General features: G+C 42.6%; 1 protein-coding gene across 1 annotated transcript; it reads left to right on the forward strand.

The window, feature by feature from the left end:
• The first annotated feature begins 4,153 nt into the window (after positions 1-4,153).
• On the forward strand, positions 4,154-23,288 carry trak1b (trafficking protein, kinesin binding 1b). The gene is made up of 18 exons (XM_085395961.1): positions 4,154-4,317; positions 5,194-5,388; positions 8,122-8,198; positions 8,322-8,438; positions 8,516-8,616; positions 8,745-8,850; positions 8,939-9,017; positions 9,998-10,128; positions 10,232-10,306; positions 10,403-10,540; positions 10,620-10,696; positions 13,116-13,364; positions 13,467-13,744; positions 18,086-18,204; positions 18,384-18,585; positions 18,798-18,903; positions 19,787-19,912; positions 20,268-23,288. Exons 3-18 carry the CDS (start codon positions 8,148-8,150, stop codon positions 20,860-20,862), a joined length of 2,550 nt encoding a protein of 849 aa, XP_085252087.1. The 5' UTR covers positions 4,154-4,317; positions 5,194-5,388; positions 8,122-8,147; the 3' UTR covers positions 20,863-23,288.
• The last annotated feature ends 172 nt before the right edge of the window (positions 23,289-23,460 follow it).

Below are 23,460 nucleotides of genomic sequence, written 5' to 3' on the forward strand. Positions count from 1 at the left end.
GTAAACAAAAAACAAAAAACTCAGTGTAAGAATCACGGGCCACCACTGAGGCGCAGTGATTTCACAGATTACCGGATTTAAAACACTTCAATGTGGAAATCGTGTAAACCTCACTTGCTGCAGTTCACTGCGTGGATGCAGGTGTAGCACTCAGCTGTTACACAGCCTTCAAACACAACATCTCTACTCTCAATTCGCAAAAAGCAGGTTGTGCGTTATGTAAGAGGCTCTCTGCTGCCACCTGCCGTTTGATGCGATGGTAGGCACAAAACTTCTGTGAGCGGAGGGGATGCGGGGGTTATCATAGCATTCACCTGAAAGTGCTAGATATGAAAGGTAAAGACCATAAAGTGTTAGACAAGCGACGGTGGGGAGAAAGAACTCCGTTTTAAAGGGAAGAAACTTCAGAATCAGGGAGGGGCAGAAAAAAGACGAGCACAAAGGGATCAGGACAAATAAAAAAAACCAAAACAAACAAAAACAGTAAGATGAGAGAAAAGTTAGTGATTAGTGGCATATGAACATCAGGATAGAAAAGAGGGAGGTGGAGGAGTCCAGAGTATATCATAAGATTTCATTTTCAGGGGCTCGAGTTGGGAAAAATAGAAAATAAAAGCATAAGAAATCAGAAAAGGAATCATAAAGAAACACCAAGATAAACCATTTAACAAATGACTTATAGTAATGCAACTGTGGACACACTTCTTACTTTGCAGCCGATAATGCAAGGCTATCATGTTTTGCGTTTATAATCACCACAGGTTACAGCGCATACCTATATAATATTTCAAAGGGGGATCTGTCCTCCTGTCATTTCTGCATATTACTGCACTGATATGATCACAGAATTTATGCTTGGTGGAGACAAAAAAAATGGAGGTGCAGGGGTGGCACCTCTGGTTTCAGACCTACTCGTTTGCACTGATGCAGCTGGCTTTCAGAACAGGATGAAAAATGGTTGAGAAACAGTGAGAAAGAGGACCTGAGTGGCTGGTCTCACTTAAGTTACCCCTCTCTCACTTGTGCAGTTGATCAAATAGAAAACACTGAGGATTGCTGGGAACTGAAGTTGTGTGTCATCAACAATAAATTTAAAAAAAAATTACCTGTGGGAGAAACGTGATTATCTGTCGTGACCTGTACATTTGTAACTTTGCACAAAATGCAAGTTTTATTTTTAATCTAAAATATAATAACACTCTAAATGTCTCGACGTTACAATAATATGGATAACTAATTGCACTTTATATTCTGACCACTCTCTACCCTTCTGTACACAGTGCTTCCTTTATTATATTTATTTTATTTATTGACGTGTAGGAAATCTCGCAAAGTAAGAATATCATTGCTCAGCGTGACCACTTTGTTCTGGACAAATACATTTCTTAATTAGAAATTAAATGTGTTCCTTATCATGATTACAGCAAAACTAGCCTTACAAGCTTTTAAAGCTGTAAAGATCCTATAATTTTAAATTATAGGATCTTTACAGCTTTAAAAGCTGTAAAGCTGTAAAGCTGTAAAGATCCTATAATTTTAAATTGCCCGCAAATGATCACCCCAACCTCTTCCTGTTAGGCGCGTGTGACGTCACTGATGCTCGGTCCAGAACGGGTTGGGTCTCTGGTTTGGGAGTCTTCTGGGTGGCAGCAGGGTGGGAAGAAAGTGAAGTCATATACAGTTACCCAGGAAACCGTGCGAAATAAAGCAGCGCCTTACAATTAAAAGCATCAACGCGTTTACTAAGCACGAAACTTTTCAACTTAAGCCGTAATAAATATTAAAATCATCAAGTGGGAATAGAAGTTAATCTCAAGATGATCATTGTGCACTTTCACTGTATTCTACAGGCGCGTGATAACAGCATACTTACTACGGTGCAAAATATGCATCCACGTTTTTTTTAAAGCTGTTAGGGAATAGAGATTTTATTTTGAAGGTCTCGGCCAGAAGTTCTATTATTCTAATGCAGTGTGGTGTGACAGTGGCGAGGGAGGTTGATCGCAGGGAAAGTGAGAGAACAGAGAGACAGAGGGAGATGGCTGAAAGGCTGGAGCAGTGGACCAGGTCAGGAGCGAGTCGGGACAGCGGTCTAAGGTGATCTTGATCATCCAGAGGTGTCTGCACTGAGGAACGAGAGTCCAGACCGCGCAAATCCCCCGTCACGGCGCTTCAGCCCGGCCTGACCGAGGACTGTGTGGCAGACACCGTCTTCGGCTGCCCATCCTGGAAACATTTTCACTGTCTAAACATTTCCTAGCTGCAGGATTGCTCAGCTTCACCCGAGTCCTCTCTGGATTACAGACAAGGAACCGTGCTTGGATCCGTCACCGTGAGTGTCCGTGTAGTGGCAGATGCACTGCTGTCACGATTAAATGCTTTTAATGGCGATGCCGTGCATCATAAGGTCAACTGATCAGGTCCTGGTACTTACTGTCATACTTGTACGGTGACACGATTTGCAAAAACACAGATTAGCATCCGTGACGGGTGCTGATGTAGATGAAGCCACGCCCTCAGACATGGCATTGTGTATGCCCCACGCTTGAATGAACCCTGGCCTATTTACTGCAGCACAATCAGCAGGAGCAGCTGTTAGCGTTCATTGCGGGACAGTTGTAATATCTGGGCCTGCAGGACATCCAATAAGCACCTCACGTTTATCCTCGTCAGCACGGGATTGCAGCTTTAATGTGTTGTTTTAATCCCAAATCTGCATGTGGTGCATGTGTGTGTTGTCAGTTCATATCTGAAGTCATCTTTCACCCACAGAGTATGTGGTGAGGTTTTTAAAAATAGATAAATTCCCATAAGATGCTGCTGTCACAGTGAGCAGTGTGAGTTCAGCTTTCAGACTGCTGCAATGGGAAAGACGTTCCAAGGTTGCACTGCAGCTACAGTGATGACAGAGACCCGTGCTTGCCCGTGTGTCCCTCCCTTTATACATACACTTTCTGCACCGACATGTCTCTCTTAAGAGAGGTAACCGGCTATTCATGCAACTGGCTCACACAAACACTCATGCATATTCACAGAGACTTTTAGTGAGGCTCTATTTTTGTTCAGAGCTGCAGCACCGACTGTTTGATCTGGAGCTCAGGTGAATTTGTTTCATCTGGCTTGTGTGTGTTTTTACCCTGCCTCGACACGCTGATCCCTGCAGGATGCAAACTGAAATATACAAGGTCACCGTGAATGAGCACCGGTGTGTTTATTTCAGACAGGGATCCCAGTACAGTGTGTGACTGCGAAAGAGGCCGTCTAAGGTGACTGTGAGGTCAGCTGGAATAGGCTGAAGCTAAAAGGTTTGTCCTTTTAATTTAAAGTTACTGGATCGATTAGGTAGAACACTCTTTCTTCTCTTCTTCGGTATAATGTCTTTATAAAGAGCTGCACAGGGGACCTCTTATGCTCATTTCCAGCTCCATATTTTATTTTTATTCATTTGGAGTCTGCTGGAGTAGATCTGCATGATTTACAGCTCTTACAAGGCCTTTGCACCATTTTTCTTCCTGTTGGCTATCCCTCACAAACAGAAGGTTTAAAAGCAGGTGGGTGGAGCTTATGTGATTCAAGCCAGAGCTGGATGCCTGTGATGATTGTCCCAGAGATGTCCACTCTCACTGACATCAACTGGAGATGTTAGGAAAAGTGTTAGAAATGGAGAGTTTAGAGGTCTGAAGCCCACTCTTTTGACCCACAGACATTATTTGCACATATCCTGAGCTCATGATTTGAAACTTTGGCCATGTTTCATATGGGCATCCACTACTGTACTGTATATATGACAGGAAATGGAGAAAAGCATAAATGTTCCCCTCCAACCACCGTCTGTTTTTATTTAAGTCTTGCAACTTATGAAACCTGGTGTCTGCAGTGGGTAGGCTGTGGTTTTATGCAGCTTGTTGGCAGGAAGCACTTTGCAGAGTCAACAGCAGCACTTGTGGTAAAGAGTCTGTAGGGAAAGAGAGACACACTGATTGAAGTGGACTTTGGATCACAGCAGCAGAAAAAGTAAAGGTCTCTCCTTCTCCTCTCTTCTGTCCCCTGCAGGTGTCTGTGTCTGCTGTCTATCGTCTGTCCCGTGTCACCGTTACAACAGTGGAGCTCCGGCTCCATGGCCCCCGTCTCTCTCCGCTAGCGAGAGGTGAGCCAAGCTGGCCTCCCCAGCCCCCTCCTTGTCCCAGGAGCCAGAGTCAGAGCCTGAGCCCGACCGGCGGCACAACCACGAGGAGCAGTATGTGAGCGAGGGCGAGTACAACCAGCCCGAGACACGTCCGGAGCCTCCCGACTGCAGGGACGCCGAAACCATCACAGGTGCAGAAGAACTCAGATCATCCAAAAGTCCAAATATAGCAACAAAATTTTGAGTATGCAGCTCACCGTCTGGTGACAGTGTTGAAATTACTATTCTAATAAATCTTTTTTTAAATAGTTTTATTAATAAAGTATTGCTTTTTCTTTTTCTTCTTCTTCTTCTTCTTCTTAAAAAACGCAATTTTATATGTGCAATTCCAAACGTAATTTTTCAAAATAAAAGTTACTTTTCCACAATTTGCACATGGATGTAGCCATGCAATCAAAGTAAAGTGATACCAGTTGGTGAAACTAGTCTTTTACCATTCTAAGCTTGCAGTCATAATTAAGTTAAAATGCACAAGTGTTTCTTTTTGTTTTTAAAGTACAGTATTGCTTGTTTTTCAAAATATTTCACATTAAATAGGACGTGTTATGTTAAATTCCAGCTCCATAGTTTCATTCATGGACTCTACTAGAGTAGCTTTGCATGATTGACAGATCAAGACAATCCTGTGCTACTGGTGTAGCCCCTCAGCTTCCTTTAAGCCGGCTTTCACCTGATTGGCTGCTCCGCGTAAACATTAGCTTTGAACCCACAGGTGTCCAGGGGCCAGAGCCGTGTGCTGTCTGATGTCTTTATTTGAAACATTGGCTGTGTTTAAAACAGGTCCTCTTACCAAAAAAAAAGAGTCTTGTGAAGAGTTATCTAATTTTATTTTAGCAGAATATTTTTTGTCTCTGATTAAACGTAAACTTGCCTTTCAAATGTTTGATCAGATTTAATGTCGGCCATCACAAACCTGACTCGCTGTGGTCACGCAGGGAATGAGAAAAAACCCACCCGTCTCATCCACCCTCATCCCCTCTCTCTCTCTCTCTCCCTCTAATGTTCAGATGTCTGTAACAGCACTGACCTGCCGGAGTTTGAGATCATCAGTCTTCTGGAGGAGCAGCTGCCGGTGTACCGCTTGCGGGCTGACACCGTCTACGGCTACGACCATGACGACTGGCTCCACACGCCCCTCGTCGCTCCTGAGGCCAGGCTCGACCTGACCACCGAGCAGATCGAAGAGACACTAAAATACTTCTGTAAGTCTGCGCGATCAGCACTTTAAATGTTTCACACCGAGACAGACTGAAAGCAAGAAGGAAAAGCTGCCGAAGGCAATGATAATAGAACTCTCTACTTAAAGGTTTCAGGTTATAACTGCAGGATTAAAACTGAAACGTCGTTTATCAATATTAAAATTGCAGAAGTGTTTCAGTTGAAAAGCTTTAGAATACAAATAATTTTAATGACAGCAAAAAGTACAAATTGTAGTCGACATGCACTCAAATGGGGTAGATGTTATAAAGAGGTACTCGGGTGTTCTACTTGCCTTTATGGGTCTTTCCCTTAAAATCCTCTGAGAACCCCTCCTACATAGATGAACAAGACAGGTTTCGAATAGCTCTTTGATGTCTTTTATGAATCTGTTTGGCTTAATGCTCAAAGTTAAGCCATAAAAACATTTGGATACCAAGCCCTTTATTTCTGTTTGGCCCTGAAACATGAATGCATCTTCGTTTATTCTGGATAATTGCTGCGCTCCCCGTATATCATATCAGCACTCTGCTTAATTCGCTGCTTTATGAGTAGGCAGAAGAGGTTTATGGAGTAAGGACAGCGCTTTCTGCAGAGGCTTTCTCACATTAAAGATTAATGTGCAATATTAAACAATATTAACTCTTGCTGTCGTCGCATTACATTGTTCTTTGAATCTTTGATGGCATCTGTTTATAAAGTATAACCCGAGCCACCAAGCGTCCGCCATAAAATCTGTGCAAAATCAAACATGCTGATCATCAAGATGCAGATGAAGGAGGACGTGCAGCTGGTGGGCGTGACACAACACGATGTGATTGACATTTTGAAGATCAGATACATTTGAGTAGAGTGATCTTCAATAAGATGTTAATGTTAGATTTGGGTTGTTTGTTTTCTATTCTAATCTAGTCTCGTCTGTCTTTGTCCTGTATGGATAAAGCTGGTATTTCAGCTTCTGTCCACATGGTTGTCTCTAATAACCCAGTTTGAAAAAGTGGACAAAACGAAAATACGGCGTGTAAAATGTGAATAAAGGCAGAATGCACTGATCTGCAAATCAATGATAAATTTAAGTTAAGTTTAAACATTTCATTTTTTCTGCTATCTGTGTTCTCTTGTGGATAAAATATGGGTTTATGAGATTTGGAAATCGCTGCATTATCTTTTTATTCATATTTTCACTTACTTAATACTTTGGGAATTGGGGTTGTATAGTTGGTAAAATCTCTCCTATGGCTTTTGCAAATGACTTTTTCCTTGACCCACATGGAAAACTTGCACGATGGAAAGATGTGAAGAAGAATTTAGGTCATCTAATGAAAAGAGGAAGAATCTGACTGGCTTACTGAGACGTTAGATCGTGTCACGTGAAGGATGTTGTCTGAAACATTGTTGAATTTTTTTCCTTCATTTATTTTGTGCGTATCTGAGATTGATTGGTAGAGTTATAATTTCTAAGATTGAGTTTTTACAGTTCAGATAGACTCATCCCTGATCTTTGCTCAGATGATTTCCGCTTTGACATCTTAGCATACAGCTAAGTTGTTTAATTGCTGAGGAAGTTTGATTACAGGTTGCCAGTCTATTGTGTTAGCAGCGGTGCTAAAGAATGAGTCAGAAGACAGAGGAAGTGAGGTAATGAAAGAAAGGTGAAAATGAGAGAAGTGGGAGTCACTTCTATTGACTCTGTCCTGGATAATGCATCCTCGCCTGTCCAATCATAACACAACTTCCACTTCACCTCCGCAGCTGTGGAACCAAAACGGATGCACACACGCTCTCTCTCATCTCTCCGCCTACCATGTTCTCGCTCCACCAACACAGGGACGTCCGTGTGGGTGGAGGGTAATATAGTCTGTGAGCCTGTGATACAGTAGCTGAGCAGTGGCATGAGAGAGACAGAAAGCAAATGGATCAGTGTTTTGGACCAGCGGTCGATTGTCATCAAGGCAAGTGGAGGATACGGACAGCAAGAGCAAAGATTAGAAAGGGATGAGTGTGGGCCGGAGGACTGCTCAATGTTAAGATGCGATCAAATGATTGGGATATTAGTTTCTTTTCAGCACTCTGATTTTTGTTGAATATCGTTGTTCCTCTTTGCTTCCTGACTGCGGTGGATTACAGGCTGCAGTCTCATCATTTCAGAGCTCCAGTAATGCAGAAAAGCTGTATTATTTCTTGCTGATAGTTTTGCTCCGGTGTTTGTTTCTTAGTTAGTTCGCCTCACTAAGATGACGCATGTCTCCTGTCTAATTTCCACGGCTATCTGTTGTACCCCTGTAAACCAGCGCTGATCACTATTTCAGTGCCATCACCTAAATTTGCTTTCAGAAATGGGAAGTTTTTGTGTTGTTTAGAGTACCAACAGGATTACAGAGGCTTACCATAATGGATTCGATAACTTTGTGCAGCACGTTATCGATTCGAGCTCTGAAGTCAATAATTGCTGCCAACCCCGCGGCAGCAGAGCCACACGTTGTGCGCCATGGAACACGACCCTTTCCCCTTTAACGCCTGCTCGTGCATTTCCAAACAGTGGTGATGGAAGTGTTGCACGCTATACGTGGTACATCCACTTCCTCTGAGTGTATAAATACTCTTTGTGTTACATAATGGGGCCGTTTTTGCATGCAGTCACACATGTTTGCAGATCACAACTCAAGTGATGGGATGACCAGAAGGTCATTCGGTGTTTTGATGTTCGGTTGGGTTTTCTTTTTTTGTTTTTTCCACAGTGCTATGTGCAGACAGAGTGGGCCAGATGACGAAAACCTACAATGACATTGATGCTGTCACACGTTTGTTGGAAGAGGTGAGGTATTTTAATTTTGCCAGTTCTATGAGGGTAAATTGAAGCTTTTCTTTTTTTAATCAGACCAAATGATAATGAGATGTTCCTCTCCTCTGTTTGCTTCTCCTACATTGCAACCAATAGAAAGAGAGAGATCTGGAGCTTGCTGCAAAGATTGGCCAGTCGCTCCTTAAGAAGAACCGGACTCTCACAGAGCAGAAGGAGTATTTGGAGGAACAAGTGGGACAAATCACAGAGGAGGTATGCCTCACAGAAATTTAGACCAGGAAAAAATGTTTTGGTGCTACAGGTGTTGAACAGTACCTGTCCTCCTGCAGGTTGCCCAGCTGCACCATGAGCTGAACCTCAAGGATGAGCTGCTGCAGTTTTACACCAATGCAGCTGAAGAGATCGAGGATGAATCCAGCAGCTCCCCAACGTTAGTTTCCTTTCTTAATGTCACTCCTAAAATGTGTGAATACTGTTACCATTTCACAGGTGTAAAAATATAACCTCACTTGTACTGGCTGTAAATTCCATGATAAAATTTGTGTTTGTCTCCTGAAGGGGTAAAAAAAGCAAAGTGGAAACTGCTTCAGGAGGCTTTGTGAGCGACACGCTCCAAAAGAAACTCAAAGAGCTGGAAGAGGAGAACCTGTCACTCCGCTCAGAGGTATCACACGCAGTATTGAGGAAAACACGGGAGGTGAGTTACCGAAACGGCTCAGATATTTTGTGTAATTATGGACGTCTACTCGCAGGCTAACCATCTAAAGTCAGAGACCGAAACTTATGAAGAAAAGGAGCAGCAGCTTGTGAACGACTGTGTCAAAGAGCTCAGTGAGTTTTGTCTTGCCACCAATTTCTTTTTTGGAGCTTCTGTGTGTGAAATTGCCTGTTTTTCTTTACACAACTCCCTCCGAGAGTTTGCATGCTGAGTAATATTTGAATAAAAACACAATGCAATCACTCTACAGTATATAATATGGCTGCAGCTTCCAGGGCAGAATATTGAAGCCAGAGTGGAAGTGCCTTAAATCTGGATTCTACTGGATGGCAAAAGCTGTGGTAGACTTCCAGTCCTATGTGTAACTGTCCCAAAAGTCTACGAGAAAATGGCTTTATGACTTGACCTCTTTAAACACTTTCCTGCTGAGTTTGACTTGGTTTGGATCATGCTGGATAAAAAGTTAAGTCTGTGAAGGGTTATCTTTGGTAACAAACTCCAAGTTCAATAGCTGATCATTTTCACATTTTGTCACATCTTGTCAAGTAGTTGGTAGTAGTTCGAGTTTGTTGTTTCATAGTGAGACTCTTTCTTCTTCATCACATCTGCGGCTTTGCAATAAAGTAACAGCGAAAATGCATCGTCAAAGCAGTACTTCAGAAATCATTGAGTGATGTCATGGTAGCTACATCAACCTTTTATATTGTCTATGGCAATGACGCAACTCATTTAGAATCATATCTTGTTACAACTTTATCTAATTTTTAATTGGATTTAATCAACATTTTTGAAGAGCAGACAACAGACTGAAAAATATATAGTGAAAAAATGTTTTTTTTGTGGAAGGGTGGAGTGTCCACTCCGGGTCAGGGACAAGTTCCTGCCCCAAGTGGAGGAGTTTAAGTATCTCGGGGTCTTGTTCACGAGTGAAGGGAGCGGGAGATCGACAGACGGATTGGTGCGGCGGCCGCAGTGATGCGGACGCTGTACCGGTCTGTTGTGGTGAAGAGGGAGCTGAGTGTAAAAGCGAAACACTCAATTTACCGGTCGATTTTTCTCTGTGCTCTTTTTGAACTCCCTGTCAAACTTTAAGGGTTGTCCAGTCTTCAGATTTCTGCCATAGCGGAGGAACTGGCCCGTAAGACTGAAGACGCATCACGACAGCAAGAAGAGATCACACACCTCCTCTCTCAGATAGTAGATCTGCAAAAGAAAGCCAAATCTGTGAGTATATAAGCACACAGGTATATACTTTGACTGGTTATATTTTTACTGGTCTTGTCCTGTTTAGCTGTTTGCTCAGTCAAAGCTGCATTTGTGTGTCTAGTATGCAGTGGAAAATGAGGAGCTCTCTCAACACCTGCTGGCAGCTAAAGATGCCCAAAGGCAGCTCACAGCAGAGGTAACTTCTCTTTGCTTTCCAAGCTTGTCCCCAATCACAGTTTGTTCCCTAAATACTGTGAATGTGAGTTTAATTGCTGTGTTTACAATACAACAGCTCCAGGAGTTAGAAGAGAAGTACTCAGAGTGCATTGAGATGTTGCATGAAGCTCAGGAGGAGCTGAAGAACCTGAGAAACAGAAACTACCCTGCAGGAACCCCACGCCGCTATCACCCGCTGGGACTGTACCCGATGGTGAGTTACTGTAAAAGTGTGTGTGCCTCTCTTTGCTTGTAGGCATTGTCTTCCCCTCTTAAAAGTTTATATGTTGCAGGACTCTCTGGCAGCTGAGATTGAGGGAACGATGAGGAAGGAGCTGAGTCTTGATGACCCAGAGTGTGAAGAACAGAAGTAGGTATTCATGCATGCATACTAGATGCCAATTTCCAAACATGGGAACAGGTTTTGGAATTGTTTGATCAAAAGAGTTGGCAATAAGTAATGGACAGACAGTAGAAATAGCCAAAATAAATATACTACGGTGAAAAGTAAATGCATAAGTAATTGTCAAAAAAACTGATAAACTAGCCAGCATAGCTCACTAAAAGTCTTTTCAAAACTTTTTCTAAAAGTATACATAAGCAGTAGCGGTTTTTGATACAGGCGACACGGGCAGTTGTCCCGGGCGGCATCATGGTGGGGGGCGTACTCACGCTGCCCCGACATCAGCCAGCGCATATTGGGAATGGCATAGGCACCGATCGGTTTTCTATCGCCCATTTGCTGGGAGTAAGGGCGCCCTCCGTTTGCGAGGTGCGCCTGCTGCTTGCGGCACAGGAAGGAGAGGGCGGGGCGGCGGGGGATTCTCTGGCTGGCTGGAGCAGCATCTAATAACCAACTTGCAAAATAAAACAAAATAAAAACAAAACAACAAACACGAAAACACCAGACATTATGATACAGACTTATAATGTGCACCGATGTTTTTTCGAAATTCTATAAAGTGAGCGCGAGAGCCCTCGGTGCGCCTGCTCACTGCTGAAGTCAAAGTAAACTTTATTGTCATCTCCGCTACATACAGTCCAGTATATAGAGAGACGAGCCGACGAGGCTCCAGTTACAGCAGTGCAAGTACACAAACAATATATATAAGAAGAGTAAGAAAATAAATATACACTCTAGGACCAGGGGTAAAGGGATCAGTAACAATTGAAAATTTATAATTTACAGTTTGATGATTTAAAGTCTCACACACAACCCGTCGAAAGGGGAGGGGGGGTGGGCTGCTTCCAAATAGAGCACATTTCATTGGTAATATTGTAAATCCAAGCCCCTTATCTATTCATGATTTGAATCCTGGGTTGTGCGAAATCCAGAGGGAGTGTTCGCCCGGGGCGCCAAACAGGCTAGCACCGCCACTGTACATAAGCATAGTATCTAGTCTAAGTTATGAATACAGTGTATAGGAGAGGAATGTAACCACTGTGACCTCACCTACTGAGTTTGGACTTTTGGAAATGTTTAGCTTTAGCATTAGCATTGTAGCCACTGTCATGTTCTTTTTTAGAAGCCTGAAGTTACCATGTCTGGATGAACAGGTGGTGTATTAAATTATCAGCTAATGCTAGCAGACTTTTATTTAGCAAGCTGTATAGCTAAAATACACAGACACTGTTAATTTGTGCTAAATACCAGATCTGATACAAGAGGAGAGGATTAGCTAAACTGCTAAATATCATTCTAGCTAAAATTGATAGCTATAATAGTTAAATTGTTAAAAAATAGTAACAAAACCTAATGGATACACTTATAATAAAGTAGTAGCTTAAACTAGGAAAAGACTGGTTAAAATGTAAAGTGTAATGAAATGAAGTGTAACTGATGAATGGTAATCATACAGAAATTGCTTATTAAATCGCTAATAATGGACACTACTGTCTATTAGCTGTCATGAAGTTCTGTGAAAAACTAAGCACACCATGTTAAAAGGGTAAGTTGCAGCCAGGTGCTTATAATCAAATGCACTTGATTAACTGATCATCAGCAAGTGTGGGTATCTCTCTTTTGGCAGTTTCCTGGTCTGTAGCATTCGGGTATGTGTTAACATAGTACTACAGTCTTCCTAGTTGTGGGCGTCCAAAAAAAATCACCCAAAGTTCAAACCATGCAATGCTTAAGAAACTGCACAAAAATCGAAAGCTACTTCTTGGACTCCACTGCTTTCTGGAGACTTCTGGTCATAATTCACAGCCATCTGTCTGACAGCTAAATCTTAGCATTAGTGACAATGATCCCAAGCACAGCAACAACTGTGCAAAAGCATGAAAAAGAAAAGAATCAAGGTTTTGTAATGATCCAGTCAATGTCCAGACCTCAACTCTACTGAGTTATGTTGCAAGACCTTAAGAGACCTGTGCACAAATGAATGCCTGGAAACCTCAATAAACTGAAGCAACATTGTAAAGAAGAGTGGACCAAAATTCCTCCACAACAATGTGAGAGATGGCTTAAGTCCTAGAGAAAACAATCGCTTCAGGTTATTACTGATGGTTCTATAAGCTACATGGAGTATTAGTTTTTGACAGAACTCCATAGTGTCACAAGAAAACTTTCTTTTTCACATGGCTATGGTGGATGGTGTTCTTCACTCTGATTGTTAGTCGCTTTAAACACTCGACTTAAAGTTGGGATTTGTTTAATGTTAAGAGTTCAAATAAATGTAACCTTGGTGAAGCGTTCTTGAGTCCATCTTTGGGAGTAACTTAGGTAAAAAGGTTTGTGAACCACTGTTGAAGAGCATCAGTATAATACTATGTTTGACTGTGTGCAGGGTCCATCGGAAACGTGTATTTGAGACGGTCAAAAATGTTAACCAGACAGTTCGTCAGCGTTCTCTGACTCCAACCAACTCCAACATCCCGGGTTCTAACCAGTCCCTGTCAGCTCGAACGTCACCCCAATCGAGTGGTCTCTCCACACCCCACTCCAGCATATTTGGAGGTGACCTTAGTGGAGAAAGTGTAGTCCTTGATAACCGAACGCAGAGCATCCTAATGGAGACGGCATCCAATCAGGACAGGTAAGACCGAGATAAGCTGCTGTCATCTGCATGAATCAAACTCAGTTTTCTCAAGAATGATTTTATTTTAAAACATTTGATTGATTTTTGTTCTGTCAACAGCACAGAGGGCCAGGAGAAGAAGGCAAGTGGGGCAGAGGACTTGCGGCTTGCTCTGCGTCGCCTGTCTTTGCGCCGACAAAACAATTTAAGTGAAAGGCGCTTCTTTGAAGAGGAGCGAGAGCGACGGCGGGGAGGGCACCCTGGACTCCACGATGCCCTCAGCCAGGAGAGTCTCTTAACCCCATCCGAAAGCATCATGTCCCTCGGAAACCTCCACCTCTGGGCCTCGCGAGGGCCCTACCTCCCCGACAAGCTTCAGATCGTCAAACCACTCGAAGGTGAGGTAGAAAGGGAGCACGGAACGAACGGCAAGGCAGGGAGGAACCTGGAAGGAGAGAGGCACCGAGGGGCCGGGGCAAAAAAAGGGAGCAGGCAGGGCTGGGGAACAGAGGGGGAGAGGAGGCAAGATGGCAGTCAAGGGGAAAGGGAGAGAGTGTGGGGATGGACGAGGAAGACTGGAGCTGGAATAGAGAGGGAGAGGGGAAGGAGGTGGGCTAGAGACCGAGCCGGCAGCAAGAAGATGAGGAGTGCGCAAGAGTGGACAGAGAGGCCCCTGTCTCTGATGCTCTTCAACTCTTTCTGGTCTCTGATGCATCATCACAAGTCTGGCAGCTTTGCATCTCCACACAGCTATTACAAAGAAACCCAGCCCAGAGGGTGGCTTTGAGCACTCATGCACTACACGGAGGAAGTAAGACGGAGTCTATCCAAATCACTGGCTGCTGCTCATGAACTGATCGGGGGCTAAAAGGGGAAACAGGCAGACCTTAGGTCTATACAGTGTGATAGAGTCACAGTAGTATTCAGTCAGCATGTACAATTAAGGAGCTGGTGTCTTAGATTTAACCTTAAAGAAGATTATGCTCATTTCCAGATCAGTGCCAAATATTTATTACTGGACTCTGTGCTAGATTAGTTTTATATGATTCACAGTTCAAACTAACCTTATTTATCTTTACTGAACCTTGGTACCGTTGTCAGAATCGGACTGTTGTGGCTTCCTGCCTGTTCTTTTTAAGGCGCGTGTTTTCTGATTGGTTGTCCCTCGCAAACAGAAGGTTTAACTCTACTGACAAACAGTGTTGCCAACTTAGCGAGTTTGTCGCTATATTTAGTAAGTTTTCAGATCCCCTTAGCGACTTTTTTTCTAAAAAGCAACCCGTGCCAAAGCGCTCATAGGCGGCGGATCGTCCTCACGCAGAAGTCGCCCCCAGCTGCTGTCAAAACAGGACATGTTCACCCAGTTGCGGCCCTAGCCTGTTTGGCGCCCTGGGCGAATACTCCCTCTGGCCAGAGAAACACACACACACACACACACACACACATATATGAAGAGAGAGAGAGTATGCATTGTATGCAAACGGCTACCAAACAGCCATCATAATTCGTCATACAATGAGAACAGGAAGAATCAACAATTGACAATGACTAATGTTGGATTCTCCCAATTCTTTGAATCTTTGGGCTGAAGGAGGGACAATACTCGGTGTATAAATGCTCAATCAACAATCATTTATTTCCATACAATTCAACAATAAGAGCATTACAACGTCCGGACGGGAGAGATGCTACCAGAGGGTCAGGCACATGTCTCAAAATGGTGACGGGTTGCTCAGCTTTTTATAGTCTCTAGTGGCCCCCAGCTAGTCGTAAAAGCCAAAACATCACATTTTTTCTCTGTTACAGCGCCTAAGTTATGACCTCGGCAGTTGTTTCTCTGCTTTCTGTAAGGTGGGGGTGTGGAATGTGGTCTATCTATCTCCCCTGTCTTTAGACACAGAGTCTCCTGCTTACAACCTTCTCTTCATGATTCAACACTTAAGCATGTCAAGAAAACAGTGTAACACATTCCCAGCAGATCAAGGATACAGAGTGATGCACATTTATCTAATGAACTAATATGTGAATATGTTCTGTTAACTCAAAAGTATAATGAGAACTAAACTACATACAGCTCACACACTCTATATTAAAGGGTATAATGTGATCTACAGCAGTATTCTAATTCAACTACTTTGATTACATATATAAGGTAACATATAATAACAGAATAATCTAATACTAATTAATATTAAAATCTGTAACATAATGTATTGTTTGGAGTTTAGTCTGTTACTGCTACTATTTCTTCTTGGACCAACTGTAACACACATAATTTCCTTAGGGATTAATAAAGTATTCTGATTCTGATTGTTTCAGGATGACCTGCCATTATCCAATGACACATCTGCTTACCTGTATCATTTGCTCGTTTCTCCTCATCTTCTTTTCTATTTTTTCTAAACTGAGGACCTGATGGCTTTGAACTTTCTTGTCCATCTTCCATTGTTTTTAATTTTGCACTCCAGTATGAACACCCATCCCCCAACCCGAGGATCACCACAACATAACCTAACAGACCTACACCTTAGTTCACAGATTCACTTTGTCTAAGGTTTATTTCTGGGATTTCACACAACCCAGGATTCAAATCATGAATAGATAATGGACTTGGATTTACAACATTATGAATGAAATGTGCTCTATTTGGAAGCAGCCGGTCCCCCTCCCCTATCGACGGGTTGTGTGTGAGACTTTAAATCATCAAATTGTAAATTATAAATTTTAAATTGTTATTGATCCCTTTACCCCTGGTCCTAGAGTGTATATTTATTTTCTTACTCTTCTTATATTTATTGTTTGTTTACTTGCACTGCTGTAACTGGAGCCTCGTCGTCTCGTCTCTCTGGACTGTATGTAGCGGAGATGACAATAAAGTTTACTTTGACTTCAGCAGTGAGCAGGCGCACCGAGGGCTCTCGCGCTCACTTTATAGAATTTCGAAAAAACATCGGTGCACATTATAAGTCTGTATCATAATGTCTGGTGTTTTCGTGTTTGTTGTTTTGTTTTTATTTTGTTTTATTTTGCGAGTTGGTTATTAGATGCTGCTCCAGCCAGCCAGAGAATCCCCCGCCGCCCCGCCCTCTCCTTCCTGTGCCGCAACAACCCGCGCACCTCGCAAACAGAGGGCGCCCTTACTCCCAGCAAACGGGCGATAGAAAACCGATCGGTGCCTATGCCATTCCCAATATGCGCTGGCATGATGTCGGAGCAGCATGAGTACGAGTAAATTTTTATTTTTTTCCGATGCCCGTGATGCCGCCCCACTACGATGCCGCCCCGGCAAACCGCCTGTGTCGCCCGTATCAAAAACCGCTACTGTGTTCACCCCTACGCGTCCAAACTGCAAATGAATCGCGCATGAAGCCGCTGCTCCCGCCCTAACTATAACAGTCGGTTCTTCTTTTACTCTTACTTTTTGTGGATCACAAGGTTTAAAACTACTTTAAAAACACACACAAACAAACACAAAAAGTAACTCCGCCAGACTGCCTATTTCGGGTTACTTTTGCCGGTACCAAGCCTGGATAAAGGAGGAGAGTTGGAATTGTGACATAATAAAAAAACAATAATTGCTAAAAGAAATTTAATTTGTAGTTCTAAATATATCCTAAATGCATTTAGGCTGTTTTTTACTGACTTTATGTCTCTTCCACAATGTTATTTCTCTCTCCTACAACATAGTTTGCAAATACATAAGCATCACCAATTATGCTAATTAAGTGATGACGTCATTTAGCGACTTCTAGCGATTTTTAGGACAACCAATAGCGATTTTCCTTACTGAGGAGTTGGCAACACTGCTGTCAAAGTTGACAAAATTAAGGAAACCTGCTCTTGCTGGCCATTAAGAGAAGTCTGAATCGCGAGCTTCAGGGATTATTTGCACATACTCTGAGGTCTTTATATGAAACTTTGGCTATGTTTATTATGATATGTAATGGTATACTCTGTATGCAATAGAAAATAATGCTAAGTAGAATAGAACCACTCAAAACATGTTCCTTTGGCCTGTGCTGCCCTCTGCTGGTAATATTTTATACTTTATTTAAACTGAATCTATCCCCCGTGCAGAAGCCCTGATATTGTGGATTTGTTTATATGTATTCTTATATATTTATACACGTTGTTCTGTCCATATTCATTCGTAACTTAGAATTTTTTAAGCTTTTTCATTTTTTCACTGCTCACTCTGTCACCTCTTTGCTGTCTGTTTATTTTCTGCCATTAATCCATGTGGCTGTCTTAATAAAAAGATTCTCATTCTGCTTTGCTCCTCCATTTCATTTCCTTTTCATATCATTCCTCTGATAATCATAGCTTTCTGATATTCACCTTTCTCTGCCATCCTCTTCACTTATAGTATTAGCTTCATCTTCACTTTTTTATTGAATGGATGAGCTCTTTAGAGAAAAGGATCTAAAATACTTTTTGTTCTTAATTGCATGAATTACTGGCTGACACTCTGAGATATGTGTGTGCACAATATCGGTTTTGTTGCTGTTACTGCTAGTTACTTCTCAGTTACATATAATTCTTAAAACCTGTTAACGTAGGAATGCCTTTTAAAATGCTAACAAGTATTTTCAGGAGATTTAAGGTATAAAACATCTGCTGAAGGTAAAGCAGCCAGTTGAAAACGTTTCATATTCCCCTAAATGTTTTTTTGTCTGTGTGTTTGGAGATGGTGCAGGTGGAGTTAAGTACATTAAGTTAAATCCACTTCTCTCCACCAGGATCTGCCACTCTGCACCACTGGCAGCAGTTAGCCCAGCCTCACCTGGGTGTGATCTTGGACGCCAGGCCAGGAGTTGTGCCAAAGGGCTACAGACCTCTAGAACTAGAGCTGGAGCAGGTCTGTGTGTGAGGTTTCTCTGCGTGTATCTGTTGTGTTCACGCTAAACCATCTCCGTTGATTACATGTACCGCTGTATTGGTTTAAACGTAGGCCCATCCTCTGGTAACGAGAATCAAACCTTATCACCTGTAAAGCACTCCTCTCCCTTCCCTGCATGGCTCTTTGTTTGTGTTAAGGCGTACCCATGGGGCGGCTTTGAGGAGGATGAACCAGGAGAGCAATACTTCCAAAATCTTCCCACCTCTTCAGCTTCTGCCTCACCGGCAGTGGCCCCCACCTCCAGTACAAGTGACGCCAACCTCGTACAGCCTTCAGTCACCCTGGCCCCACCTTCTCCGCCCTCACCATCACCACACCTCAGCAACACCGATGCTCTGGGTGAGGACATATAGCAAATTTTCATTGACTCTAAATACATTATACTGCCAAAAGTATAATTAAGAATGGATTTCACTCAAGTTCATATGCGTGTGAAGGTGAGCAAACACTTCTGGCAGTATAGTGCATAAATACTTCCACATTGTTGAACATGTGTAAAAGGCTAAAATGTGGTGACTGACAGTGACGGGCTGTGTGTGTTTGACTTCCAGCTGCATACTACCCAGGTAAATGCATGGCTCACACCAGCTCCACTTACACCTTTACAACCTGTCGGATCCTCCATCCAACTGATGAGCAGACGCGGGTTACGCCAAGGTGAGTGGCATCATTAAGTGTCTGTGATCAGAGTCGACTCTTTGTTATTATTCGAGCCACCGAAAGTCACACATAGTGTTAGTTCAGGCAGGTGATGAGGATAACAGTTCTCACTATGGGCACACTCTTTATGCTCCTTTAGCCTGCCTATACCTGGTGCACATCTGCATGCTGCTTTGTAACCCACCTCCTCCCCAGCATAACCTTTTAATGCTACTCTACTCAGAGCCAGGGGCTTGTTGAATGCTTCCCAGAGCCATGGACATCGTTGCACATGGAAATATCTTTTTTCTTTTTAGAGTGACCCTGACTAAATTTATCTATAACTGACTCCTGCAGAGTTGAGCTTTTCTGCTAAAAATGGTCTTATAACGACGCTTAAAATGAAACTCTGGCTCTGAGTTTTCTTTGTATTATTGTAGGGTCTTTACCTTACAATAAAAAAAAAAAATCGAGTAATTCATTTTTATAAAAATTAGTAAATGTTTTTCTTCGAGAAGCTCACCCTTTTAGAAAGTTAAAACGGCACTTAATGCCACTTCACACACTGTAGTGACAAGAAAAATTAAGTGGGAAAAAACGAATGCAGTTCTTAAAAAAAGTCATTTAAATACGCCGTTCAGATGCATCATGTTTCTAGAAGCCGAAAGAGTGCTAAATGTGCACTCATTCTGAATTTGATTGGATCTCACAGGACGGGTCTAGGCAGGACACTTAGTCAGTTTTCTGATAGACAGTGGGAAGGTGCTGAATTATACATGCAGCTGCTTATATTTTGAACACCCGCTGTAGTTCTGGTTTTAATGATGAGACCATCTGAAAGTGTGATTTATATATTTATATTTTTTTGTTAACCTAGATGAAATCTTCTCATTCCCTCCAGTTTAAACCCAGTGCCTGCATCGTCCTCCTGTGTGATGACCAGCACTCTGCTGGGTACTCCTGCTGCTACTCCCTGCACGTCCCGCAGGCTCAGTCTCAGGCCCTCTGAATCCTCAACTAACCTCAGGCAAGAAACTGCATATTCTGACATTTTCCTTTTTATTTAAAAGACAAAGTAAAATCAAAAGATTGTTTTAGCTAATTTCATATTTTATATAATGTCATATTTAATTGAGTGCATAGAAAAAGTAAGTTTGCATTCAACTGCATGAGATCACAGACTTGTGGTATTGTAAGCATTAATGCCTTCCCTCTCTGTCGGGCTGAATGCTTCCTTTGGTTGACAGGTGTAGTTCCTTGGTTATAGCTGGCTGTTTATTTGGATAAATAATCAGCAGTAAAACTATATGCATTTGAGTTTGGTGTGAACTGTTCCTCTAAGAAAGGACATTATGTGTGTATTTTGTCTCATGTCTGTGCAGAGATGCTACACGCACTACCAGCACCTCCCTGGGGTTGGTACGTCTTCTCCAGGAGAGAGGAATCTCAGCAGCTGTGTATCACCAGAGCCAGGGCCTGGAGCAGGGTCAGGGCAGCGGAGGAGTCCTATTAAGCACCTCCATTGCCCCCAACCGAACACCTAATCCCGATCCTATGCGACCCTCGACCCCTCCAAACTCTCCCACAAGACAGGGAGCTTCAGCTGTGCCAAGCTCCGCTGGGTTTGACTTCAAGAGTCCTTCTTATGAGAACTTCCTGGCTTCCAAACCAGCCCGTTCCATCCTGAAGGAGGTGACAGGGGGGATGAGAGGCAGACAGCGAGGCAGGGACTGTGAAAGCCAAACAGACGTTAGCGTGGCCGTCCACAATCTGAACCTGGTAGACAAGGTGAAGCGTCTGGGTGTGGCTGGAGCCCCCGGAAGCAGAGCGATGAGCCCTGGTCCCATGCTAGGGCCTCTGGGTGGACTGCGTAGATCTGGCTCCCCTTTTGGACCTGATGGAATGAGGAGGAACCGGAGTTATCCAGGCATGGTAGGAGCCAGCATGGTCATGAAAGCCCCAGGGCCCCAAGAGTAGTCTGGATAGCTGCTGGCCAACAGGGTAGATGAGTAGGAGCCCAGCAGGGCCAAGGACTGGCTGTTGATCAGTCACCTGGAGCCCATAAAAATATTTCCACTGTACAACAGCAACATGGCACTACTGACCTATTTCTAATCACAGCTACAGTTTTACACAAACACTACACCTCTGTAGTGCTTTACAGTGGTGATTCACGCTTGAACGAAGAGAAAAATAACTTAAAGGGTTAGTTCATCCAAACTACACAGCAACATCTTCTATACTCTCTGTGCTGTACTTTTGCTTTTGCGTGCCCAGATTTTGAGATATTGCTAAAATGACCGGACAGATTGGAGGCTCTTCTGTGTAAGCACTGAACAGTGACATTTAAAGACTTTCAGTTATTAAATTAAATTAAACGGTGATGACGAAGCTTACATTCTTTCTAGCTTTAACAGGTCTGAATTAAAATTTTTGCCAGAATTCCTGCCGAACTGAAAACAAGTGCTCCCACGTCACCGGCATTCATCTTCATTTTTATAAAAATTAGTGTTTTTCTTCGAGAAGCGAACTCTTTTTAATTTAATTATGTAAAAATTAAGGGGAAAAGGCTAATGCAGTTTTAGGGGGGAAAAAGTCATTTAATTATGCCGTTCAGGTACGTCATGCTTCTAAAAGCCAAGAGTGCTAAATGTGAATTTGATTGGATCTCACAGGACGGGTCTAGGAAGGAACACTTAGTCAGTTTTCTGATAGACAGTGGGAAGGTGCTGAATAATACATGCAGCTGCTTATATTTCGAACACCTGCGGTAGTTCTGGTTTTAATGATGAGACTAACTAAAAGTGATGGAGAGGCTCACCTTCTCTCTAGCTGCAACAGGTCTGAGTTTAAATTTTTGCCAGAATTCCTGCAAAATTAAAAACAAACACATCCACCTCAGCTTTATTTTGACTTTAACTCTTAAGATGGTAACTAGTTTCTTCCATGTCCGTGAGCAACAAATGCTTCTTATTAATCTAAAGTGGAAAACTGACAATATGTCTGCACCGAAATAAAAACACATTTACTTAAAGTTTTCTTAATCGGAAGCTAATAATATACATAAATATTTTGTCATTTTCTAATGCCCACGGATTGATCAGGAAAGAATTTATAGCATTTACATGCCATTAAGGGAGGAACCCTTAATGGTAGCTGTTCCCACCCTGTGGAATTGATGCAAGCAGCAGAAATGGGTCTCACTTAGAAATAAGGGGAGGAGCTTAGTTATTCAGGCCAGACTTGGAGGACTACTACTCCACATCAAAAGGAGGCAGTTGAGGGGGTTCAGGCATCTGAATAGGATCACCTGATGACAAGTCCTACCCGGAGGAGGCAGAGGATGTATGGATGGATGCACAAGCACCCCCTATGAAATGCTTTTGAGCATCTGGAAGTCTTTCCTTGTCATTGTTAGCATGTTGAGTTTTGCATGTAAGTCAAAGCACTCTTTATAGAGCTGCTGTAATCTCTGCTCACTCTCTAATATTCAGATATCTAAAATTCTGGACACACAAAGCCAGTTTTATGTAACTTAATTTCACATAATTGGGTGAACTGACCCGTTAAAACAGAATACACTGAAAGCGAGCTACTGAAATATCACTCGGATTCCTGCTTTGGAGACTGACTCTGCTGGCTAGATGTAGTACTCCCACTCTTGCCTTTTCTGAAACACATCCACAGAATCCCACGCACATCCAGACTCACACAGGTGCACTCTGCTAAATCTTCCATGCACTGGCTGGCTATTTGTAGTCACTGTAGCACTGAAACATGCCTTTCTACTTCAATACTAGCAGATGAAAATTTCATAAGTGGTTTTAAAAAAAGTACACCGAATTCATAAAATATGTCATCCTCTGTCTCTCTCTCCTTTCTTTTGAAGGGATTAAGTGTGAGTCTGACAAGTCACTTTCACTAAATCATCAAAATAGATTTCACGCCAGTGTTAAAGGTACTTCAGTTTCATTTTCTAAATGGCCGTTAGACAGTAAAGCTGATGGTACTTCCACTGAACTGGAGAGATCAATACACTGAGGGATTGCTTTATCGTGGTTGGAAGCTTTCAGCTATTTTTCCCTTATTGTTTTATGGTTGAAGAGAATGAAGCAATACAGTGCCTCAGCCTTGTGTTTTGTGATTTTTCCCTTGTCATGCAGGTCCAAAGGCGCTCACGCAACCATAGTTTGCACTTGTGTTTATTTATTTTTAAAAATCCTGATTTTAAGATATCTTTTTTGTAAAAAATAGCATCGTCTTACAGACTGTATATATATACTGTTCACAGTCACTATAATGTCATGTGTAGATGAACCATTATTTGTAGTGCTTTAACCAAGAACCACACATTGCTGTAAGTATCTGGGTGAGCATGTAATCAGGGTTTTTCCAAATAAAAAGTCATCAAACAATCATTTATTAATAGGATTTCGTTTCCCTTTCTGTGTGATGGAGTTTTAAAGCATGACTCAGAATTGAAGAGGGGGTAATAACGACGTAAAGAAAGGCCACACACGCAGGAAATGATTACTTGGCCTCCTCCAGCAGATGGTGCTCACAAATAACTCGACA

Source organism: Rhamphochromis longiceps, linkage group LG22 (genome assembly GCF_057381845.1).
Source record: "Rhamphochromis longiceps isolate RC_006_pf linkage group LG22, R_longiceps_female_GT1.1, whole genome shotgun sequence".
NCBI lineage: Eukaryota > Metazoa > Chordata > Actinopteri > Cichliformes > Cichlidae > Rhamphochromis > Rhamphochromis longiceps.

Excerpts from the sequence above, each read along its gene's own strand:
- trak1b (XM_085395961.1), top strand. The coding sequence starts at position 8,148 with ATGACGAAAACCTACAATGACATTGATGCTGTCACACGTTTGTTGGAA. Across the intron at positions 8,617-8,744 it reads GAATCCAGCAGCTCCCCAAC|GGGTAAAAAAAGCAAAGTGG; the intron begins GTTAGTTTCCTT and ends TGTCTCCTGAAG. Across the intron at positions 10,541-10,619 it reads CGCTGGGACTGTACCCGATG|GACTCTCTGGCAGCTGAGAT; the intron begins GTGAGTTACTGT and ends TATATGTTGCAG.